This window comes from Notothenia rossii (assembly GCF_949606895.1).
Source record: "Notothenia rossii genome assembly, chromosome: 4".
In the NCBI taxonomy this organism is placed as follows: Eukaryota; Metazoa; Chordata; class Actinopteri; order Perciformes; family Nototheniidae; genus Notothenia; species Notothenia rossii.
The window spans coordinates 88,767,013-88,777,012 of NC_136902.1; the positions used below are offsets into that span (position 1 = coordinate 88,767,013).

A 10,000-nucleotide genomic window follows, 5' to 3' on the forward strand; every position below is an offset into this window, starting at 1 on the left:
TTATTTATGGCACCCCGTTGGGTTTGACGTCATCTGAACAGGACATCGCACGCTCACTGCTTGACGGTTATGGCTAGAAAGGATCCGTCTTGTGTAAAACTCTGGTGAGAGTTTGCGAGTCACGTGGCTGAATGTTTACGTTTGGCAGGCAGCCTTTCAGTTACGATCGTTAACATCAGTGGGCCACAGCAAATGATGGTGAGAAGCCAAACTATCTATTAATGATGTCAATGCCAGGGAGTGTGATTGTTGAAATAGGGTGTTAGCGGTCTTGCTGTTCCAAGCAGAATGACAACACTGTAGATCAGTGGTTCCCAACCTGGGGGGGGGCGCGCCCCCCCAAGGATCGCAGGTGGGGGGCCTCAGATGATTTGAGGACAAATATCATATTTAGACTTGTTTTTTTTTTTTACTTGTTTTTTTTTTTTTTACATATAATTGTAAAGCAATACATGATTGTCACTAAAAGCCTTGTCTCTACATTAAAATATAAAAAAATAATTGATGAATTAATTTGAATAATAATTCAAGTTAGTAGCTAAAGGCATAAAAAGACAGAAATGTATAATTCTTTCTTTAATAGAAATGTTTCTTCTGCCCGTAAAGTGTCCAAACCGGGCTTTTCTGGATAAGCGCATTTCTAAAACATATCATTGTCCATGCCGGTTTCAGTTGGATTATTTTTCACAGTTGCTCCGATCAGGTCTCCTCCATTTTGTAGATTATTTACAACTTCTGAATCCACATAAACACATCGGCAAAACCCGGCTTACTTTGAGCATGTGTTTTAAACAGTTCAATCCCTTTGTGAATTGTTTCCACTTCTGCGCCGTTCTTTAATTTCTTCATACAGCGGGAATCCAAATGAATGAATCCTGAGTCCAATAACCATCAAAGTCACTCCAATAGAGCTCCTTAATTAGGTAATAAAAGGTTGGGAACCCCTGCTGAAGATCACCAACACTATGGTTTATTTTTTATTCACAGGGAAGTCACGTTGTCGCAGTAAAAGTCCCAAGATAGTTCCTGGTGCAATAAAATGTTCCCTTTCAGTGTTTCACTATCATGTCTGATGTTTCTCTATTAATATTGCTGCTGCATTAACGTGTGTGTTGCATCATGTTACTGCTGTAGATGTGTTTCTGAGCCGCTCCGATTACAACGAGAACGTGACGTCATATTTACCTTTCTAGCCATAACCCTGCTGCTTGATAGCACACGAAGGTCCGTTTACGCCGGTTGCTAAGCAACATCGTTATGGGGAAATGCAAGTCTGCGTCCAAATGGTTGGAATATAAGGAGGAAGGACAATCAATACTGTATATGGTCAATGTGAGGTAAAGTGTGTCGCCAAGGTAACCGGTTAGAACTCAAAGTGGCGATGAGGTCTTAAAATGTATGGAGAGGGTCTTAAAAAAGGTCTTAAAAGGTTTTACATTCGACTTCAGGATTCCTGCATACACCCTGCAACAGCAATACGACACCCTCTGTCCTTGGACCCCCACATCGGACAAGGAAAAACTCCCAAATAAATGGATAAAGAGAGTCAATAACTTCTGATTATTAAAATAATAAGATGGGGAAGATGATGAAGATGATGATGATGATGATGTAATTGCAGGTTTCACGAACGTCAATCTAGTGTCATGGGGTACGAAAAAAGTTGAACTCGGCCTTCTCTCTTTATCAGATCTCCAGCGGGTCTAACTGCACAGACTACCAGAGCAGACGCCTGAACATCCTGTATGAGCGCGAGGACGGCCTCCTGCAGTACGCCCACACCGTGAGTCTGAGAGAGAGAGAGAGAGAGAGAGAGTGTGTGTGTGTGTGTGTGTGTGTGTGTGTGTGTGTGTGTGTGTGTGTGTGTGTGTGTGTGTGTGTGTGTGTGTGTGTGTGTGTGTGTGTGTGTGTGTGTGTGTGTGTGTGTGTGTGTGTGTGTGTGTGTGTGTGTGTGTGTGTGTGTGTGTGTGTGTGTGTGTGTGTGTGTGTGTGTGTGTGTGTGTGTGTGTGTGTGTGTGTGTGTGTGTGCACTTTAACACCTCCATCATGTCTCTTTTTCTCTCTGCAGGTGAACGCTACAGCCTGTGCCATCCCCAGAACCATCATCGCTATCCTGGAGACCCACCAGACCAAAGTAAGACACGAGAGCTCACTTTAACCGTGAGAGGATCCAAAAACCTGGATTATTTAATGCAACAAGTTATGGAAAACTACAACCATGATTGAAATGTCCTGGACAAAATGAATTGTGTTAAAAAGAATAAGAAACACATTATTTTGTAGAGGCACTCAGACCTTTTTTGTGGATTTGTTCCTTTACTGTATGCTAAAAATGGTATATTATCCATAATAGCCGTCAAGAAAGGCCTCAATAATATATTTGTATTCATGTCCCTGCATTATCTACTAACTGGGAACGCTGATACATCTAGTTGTTATGCATTAACCCAGCTCACAACAACACATTACATCTTAGAAATTCAAAACTTCATGCTTTTTCAGACAAAGTTTGAAATATTATGAGTAAAAAAAATAATCTTTAGAAAAATATCTGAGTTGTTTAGTCTTCTATTTTTGTGTTTTCTATCAAAACTACACTATTTCACATCTTTGCATGCACCTGTGTTGAAGTGGCTCCCCCTTGTGATTGTTTTCAGTCGATTCTGTAAACACAAATTGTCATGCATGTTATAAAAAATGCTGAAATAATGATCTAGTAGTAATACTGCAGTTGCCTTTATATTTCTAATCAGTTTGACATTTTCCCGAGGCAATACATAAATAAATATCATACTGGAGGCTAAGTTTACTCAATGAAGAGGGATAACTTAAAGAGTTCTTGGTCATTGAGATATTTAGTCTTTATGTTAAAGGTGGGGTAGGTATTTCACTTCAGAAACACTTGAATATATTAAATTCTTTGACAATAAATACATAAAAAAATGTCATCTGTGGAAGCCGTGGCGCTGTAAAAAGCACGACCAATCATCTGAGCCGGCCCGGCTAAAATAACTGGATGGCCTACCTGCCTGTCAGCCTTCCATCTGTGCACAAACTTATCTCGTGCCCTCATTGGTCATGTGCGCGTTCGTGTGTGTTGGAGGAGGGGCTCTGTGAGGAAGTCTGATTTGTTCCGGCTGTGTATTTTTAAATTCTAGCGCACTCCAGCTGGTTTCTCCATTCTTACCTACCCCACCTTTAACAGCCCACAAACTCCCACATTTCCTTACGTCTTCAATTGTTTTTTAGTGCTGTGACTTGATTTGAATGGGGCATGGAAAAAATGTAGAAAAACTATTAATTTAGGTATTATGGTAAAAAAACATTTATTTATAAAGACTCTGTGATACAAACATTAAAGGAAAGGCAGTATGTGTAATGTATAATGTTTCATAGAAATGGACAATGCCTTATATGAGAATTATTTTTTAAAGGACTCTTAAACTTCTTAGGGATTTACTGTAACCCTATTGGTGGAATATAAAAAGATATATATTTAAAAGATAATATTTCATTTATTTCAAACCCTTTTTTAAATCCAATTGACTTAAAATCACAGTGTTAATAATTATGAAAACCATTGTGTGTTTAAATGTTGTGTTTACCCACATCCTTTCTCTCCGTCTCTCCAGGAGGGATCAGTGCGAGTCCCCCGCGCTCTGCAGCCTTTTCTGGGCCTGGAAGTGATCGAGAAGCCCAAATACACTCCTCTGAAATACATCGGACCGAACCAGCACAACAGACCCCCCCGACCCGCTCCCAAGACCAGATGACACACACACACACACACACACACACACACACACACACACACACACACACACACACACACACACACACACACACACACACACACACACACAGCAGACGTGCATCAGGATGTTTCACACATTGTCTGTTGAGAAATGTTTCCATTGTTCTTCAGATTAAATGAAACACACTCTGACTTTTTGAGTCGAGAGCGTCACTGTTTTGAGGCCACGGATCAGAGCCTGCAGCTTCCTGTCTCTGTAAATATATTTATGTCTTATTTTGTTGCTTTTATACTCTATGAATTGGTCAATGAACGCAAGAATGTGTGTTATTGTGGGTCATACTGAGGAATATCCAATAAAGATAAGTGTAATGGCAATTTTCATATTGATGTCACTTTGTGTTCTCCGGTTGTCACACAGGTAGATGGAAGTGATCGTACGCACACACAATACAGAACATTTTCCACTGAGCAGTTTGGTTTCAATTGTTGTAAGTTACCAAGTTTCCAATACTGAAAATGGGTGCACAATATATGTAAATAAGATAGCGTTACATACCATAAATAAACAATAATGGCTCCTACAATAAGTGTTTAATACTTTCTATTTCGATACCTTTCTCTATCTCGATATTAAGTTTGGGTGTACTGTGTTGTATCTCAAAAATGTACAAAGTAAATAGTTAATAAATAGTTGGATACACCTTTTTTAAATTTGTTTAAATTGGTTAAATCTTGCTTAGCATTCATTAGTAACCCCTATGCTATGATGTGTATCATATTGCCACATTTTTGTCAATACACTGTTCATACATTAGCAAACATACTGATGTCAGTGTGACCTTGAGGATGCAGATACAGCAGGTGAGTCCTCTCTATGTGTGCTACACTAAACAGCTGTTATAAGGTGTCAATTATTGATTATTGCTAAATTAATTAACCTGCAGTAGGGGGTGATGCAGGGACTATGCATATACAATTATAATGATATTCTAACTAGGCATATTTAGTGGAATTGTTTTGAAGTTTGTTTTTCTTAGTTGTGCACCTCTTAAAAAGGGATATCTAACATGGCAGTTTACTATTACAGGTCATTTTTATACATGTCATTTCATCCAAAGCGACTTGAAACAAGTGCAGTCAACCATGAGGATGGATTTTGTAAATATGGAGAACCACAGTACTTATATTAGAGATGTGTTCGAATGAATTGTGTGCTCTTAGGTTTTGAAATATAAAAGAAAGGAAAGACCATCAGGAAATAAACAAAGGATAAAAGATTATTTGATAAACAAAAATAGCAAAGGAATGAAGGAAAGGAAAGGAAAGGAAAATTGACTTCAAGCAGACATGTTTAGAATGTATTTAATGTATTATCTTAATAGTTAATTGTATTTCACTGTACAATATTTCATTCTGTTTCTTTCACCTGGACTCTTCAAATATATCGTACTGTGTTGCCCTGTTTTAGTATTATTATTATTATTATTATTATTATTATGTTGTTATTTTGTTGTCTTGTGTCATTTATATAATTATTTTTGCACTGTTGGAGGAGCTCGGGACCTAAGATTTGAAATGCCATAACTATACTGTAGCTACTATACCGTAAATAAATAATAATGGTGAACAACGTGTCCAGGCGAACATTTTAAGGTTAAGTATCTGGACCAAGGAGAGTTTGCAGGGACTGGGATTGAACCACTGACCCTCTGATTGTAATTTTACTATATTCTCAGATACGTTTGTTGTTTTTACACATTATCATTCATGTTTGTTGATTTGTGAAGCCCTCTGAGACAAATGTGTTTTGTGATGCTGGGCTATATAAATACATTTGAATTTAATTGAATGTAATAGTAGATGCTCCTCCTCTCCCCCCTGAGCCACAGCTGCCTCGTGTTTATTTTTAATCAGATCGTTTTGTTAACACACTGTAAGTACAGGAGGACCAACTGACATCATGGTACATTAACAGGGTTTTGGCTCTGATCTGGTCTCAAGTCACCTGACACCACACACACACACACACACACACACACACACACACACACACACACACACACACACACACACACACACACACACACACACACACACACACACACACACACAGGCTCCACCTCGCTCGGCGGGTATGTGAAGAAGCCCGTTATATTTCAAGGTTATCTCCTGCAGGAACCTCTCTTTACGGATCCTATGGGAGTTCTGATAACCGCAGTGTTCCTGTGGGCTGCAGTCGGAGGTAAGCATGCACCACATTCATAAAACTGCTAATGTGTGTGTGTGTGTGTGTGTGGGGGGGGGCTCGGTGTGAAACGACGGGAATATGTGTGAGTGTGTGGGTCTCCCAGCAGGCTCATCCTTCACACACTGCCTCAACTGTGTCATTTTACCGGCATGTCGCCTGTATATCTTCATATAAAGAGGCACAATGCGGTATATGTGATTGACATGGTTAACAGAAGGTGTGTTTGTTTGCTAACCCTAAAGCCTCGGGTGTTTACACTAATAGGCTAAAATAAAGCGTTGTTACATAATTCCTCATGCATGCGCCTATACCTTTCTGTTTCTGCCGGACTGAAGGTGTTTTTATTGTCATGGTGCACATTTTAAACACAATCATGTTGGTTAAACAGTCATGTTAAAAAAACACTAATACGGATTAAACCGCGCACATGTTGAGCGGAACAGAGCACATACTGCAAGGTGCGAACTGTGTGGGAAATACGGAAATTATTAAATAAGTGTTGGCTGCTAAAGTGTTACACACAGAGAGGGTATATTAGTCTGCAGTGCTGATACCTGCTGAGTCCTGAGGTAACACTGCAATAACATACATTTAGCTTACAGGATGAATAGGATGAGCATTGTTGTAATTTGGTTAAATCAGAGAAAGATGTAATAAGTACTCAAATATTGTCATTACACTGTAAATAAACTCAAATGAATTAATCTAAATTTGACTCAAGTAATAATACAGCAGTATTAGCATCAACATATACAAGTACTCACTCTGCAGAATGGCCCTTTTCACATTACATGTACACAGTACAAATTAAATTAAATTAAATAAAAAAGTGTAAAAGTTGCATAATGTCAAAATACTTCAGTGAATGTGATTTGAATTTTTGCGTGGTGACGTTCATTAAAACAAATTATACATGCAGTAATAAAAGAAAGCAGCATCAAAACAATAGGCACAAGCATGATTAAATGTAAATATTTAAAGATATGAAATGTTATAAATATTAACAAACGAGCAGACTTCAAACTCTCTAATATTTGGCAAAAACTTATCTTATAGAGATATGTGTCTTCTACATGTTAAAATAAATAATCAGCACCACAGAACCAGCATCTGTAGGTATACAAATCCTACTGCGCCACGTACTGCCAGTGCAGAGTGCAGACTTCAATTTAATGCAGAGAATCCTGCTATAAACTCATTGTTGTGCCTCCCTCAGCCCCTATAGGTAGTCCTGACTCAGATGTGGATCCAAAGTTACACAAGGCAACATGTTTTTGCAAAAATACGTGTTTTATTTCTGATTTCTGAACATGGGGTTTAGTTGGGCAGCAGCAGAGGAAGCAAACACACAGCTTTGTAATGATGAGGCCGAGGTGTACCAGCTTACACACACACACACACAGACACAGACACACACACACACACACACACACACACACACACACACACACACACACACACACACACACACACACACACACACACACACACACACACACACACACACACACACACACACACACACACACACACACACACACACACACACACACACACACACACACACACACACAGGCAGCTCACATGTCTCTACGAGGGTTCATCAGTGGTCCATTTGTCGATTAGCCTCATTGATCCTGATCTGTGTTCTGACAGGTCACAGATCAACAGCTTCTACATTTGTTAAATCAATGATTTTCGCCCGGTTGTGTTTCAGTTCGGAGTTGAATTTAAAGACAATTTACTAAACAATCAGAGCAGACTGGGCTCTGGTTTCAGACAGAGGGTGAAAAGAGGTGCTGCAGCACAGTAGGAGTATAGGAATAGAATAGGGTAGGTACACACACACACACACAAGGGGGGGGGGGGGAGCGCAACAGCGGTAATTACAGCTTAAAAGTCTCAAATGCTCCAACTACTGTCACAAACTGGATGAATGTGAAGTATTTTGTTAAAGGAGGATGAAAGCTTAATTAAGTATTAACTATTGAGTGACTTTGATGGTTACTGGACTCAGGATTCATTCATTTGGATTCCCACTGTATGAAGAAATGAAAGGACGGCGCAAGTGGAAACAATTCACAAAGGGATTAAACTGTTTAAAACACATGCTCAAAGTAAGCTGGGTTTTGCCGATGTGTTTATGTGGATTCAAAAGTCGTAAATAATCTACAAAATGGAGGAGACCGATCTGATCGGAGCAACTGTGACAAATAATCCAACTGAAACCGGCATGGACAATTACTATGTTTTAAAAATGCGCTTATCCAGAAAAGCCTGGTTTGGACACTTTACGGGCAGAAGAAACATTTCTATTAAAGAAAGAATTATACATTTCTGTCTTTTTATGCCTTTAATAGCTACTAACTTGAATTGTTATTTAAATTAATTAATCAATTATTTTTTTATATTTTAATGCAGAGACAAGGCTTTTAGTGACAATCATGTATTGCTTTACAACTATATGTAAAAAAAAAAAAAAGTCTAAATATGATATTTGGCCTCAAATCATCTGAGGCCTGGCGCCCCCGCTGCGGTCTTTGGCGCCCCCCCAAGGGAGGCGCGCCCCCCAGGTTGGGAACCACTGGAGTAGGTGAAAAAATAGACAGTATTTTTAAATATTTGAGTACGCTATAGAATATAGACCCGTTTTAGGAATAGAATAAGTAACTAAGACTACTTTGCAAAGTCTTACAGCTTCTATAGCACTGTTGTGTTATTTAAAAACACAAGGTAATTTTTAATTGAATCTTCATTTGGTTTGAAAGTGTTGATTTGACATCAATTGAAAATAAATCTTTCTACATCGATCAAACAGGACCTTTAGACCGAGGCGCAGACATCGAACAGCCTCATATCTTGTGTCTCAGCCTGTCTAATATTTAATCATCAAATAAAAGTTTTCTGAACATACATAGATAGTGGTGTATTCCGACATGCAGGTCCTGGTTTGGTTCACTCTATCTCCGTGAGAAAAGGCGCTGACGGCACAGCTCAGTGTGTCGTTAATAATCCAGTGCCACATTTAGCCTTGATGGGAAACTACCTGCGAGCTAAAGCCTCCGGGAGCATCCTGCAGATAGAGAGGGGGGGGGGGGGGAGGTTAAGCTTCTTTCCTGCGTCACTTTAAGGTAGCTGTTCTGACCTTAATGAGGGAAAAGCTACACCCACGCGTCGCCTGTGCAGCACCAACATTACTAAGTGGACAAAGTAGTTCATCTGTGATGCTCCCTGCAGCTGTTGCTTCGCTAAGAATATTCACTTGTGTCGTACTAGTATACTATTTTGAGTTACTTGTACTTTAGTGTTTTAATTTTAGGCTACTTCCCCACTTCATTTCAGAGCCACATATCATACTTTTTACTCCACTACATTTATTTACCACTCTAATTACTTTTAAAACAACAAATGATATGCGTAGTTGGTATGATGCAGTACTTCTGTAATCAACCCAGTATTTAAAGAGTCCTCTCCTGCTGATGTTCAGGTGTATATCAGTATGTAGTGTCTCTACTTTAAAGAGTCCTCTCCTGCTGATGTTCAGGTGTATCAGTATGTAGTGTCTCTACTTTAAAGAGTCCTCTCCTGCTGATGTTCAGGTGTATATCAGTATGTAGTGTCTCTACTTTAAAGAGTCCTCTCCTGCTGATGTTCAGGTGTATATCAGTATGTAGTGTCTCTACTTTAAAGAGTCCTCTCCTGCTGATGTTCAGGTGTATATCAGTATGTAGTGTCTCTACTTTAAAGAGTCCTCTCCTGCTGATGTTCAGGTGTATATCAGTATGTAGTGTCTCTACTTTAAAGAGTCCTCTCCTGCTGATGTTCAGGTGTATATCAGTATGTAGTGTCTCTACTTTAAAGAGTCCTCTCCTGCTGATGTTCAGGTGTATATCACTATGTAGTGTCTCTACTTTAAAGAGTCCTCTCCTGTTGATGTTCAGGTGTATATCAGTATGTAGGGTCTCTACTTTAAAGAGTCCTCTCCTGCTGATGTT

The 10,000-nt window shown here is 39.3% G+C and overlaps 2 protein-coding genes across 3 annotated transcripts in view; both read left to right on the forward strand.

Moving 5' to 3' along the window:
• The window catches only part of sars2 (seryl-tRNA synthetase 2, mitochondrial), a 13,835-nt gene extending 9,504 nt beyond the window's left edge, over positions 1-4,331 (forward strand). The window contains exons 14-16 of the mRNA XM_079676223.1: positions 1,691-1,783; positions 2,069-2,134; positions 3,633-4,331. Coding sequence (XP_079532349.1) covers positions 1,691-1,783; positions 2,069-2,134; positions 3,633-3,773 — 300 coding nt within the window. The 3' untranslated portion in view covers positions 3,774-4,331. The remainder of the gene's footprint in view (positions 1-1,690; positions 1,784-2,068; positions 2,135-3,632) is intronic.
• A 1,502-nt stretch (positions 4,332-5,833) lies between these two features.
• Positions 5,834-10,000, forward strand: part of LOC307037520 (uncharacterized protein) — a 10,860-nt gene continuing 6,693 nt past the window's right edge. The window contains exon 1 of one of the 2 annotated variants that reach the window (XM_079678461.1): positions 5,834-5,999. In XM_079678461.1, the coding sequence (XP_079534587.1) occupies positions 5,954-5,999 (46 nt within the window). In that variant the 5' untranslated portion in view covers positions 5,834-5,953. The remainder of the gene's footprint in view (positions 6,000-10,000) is intronic. The other variant, XM_079678462.1, reaches the window with a different exon arrangement.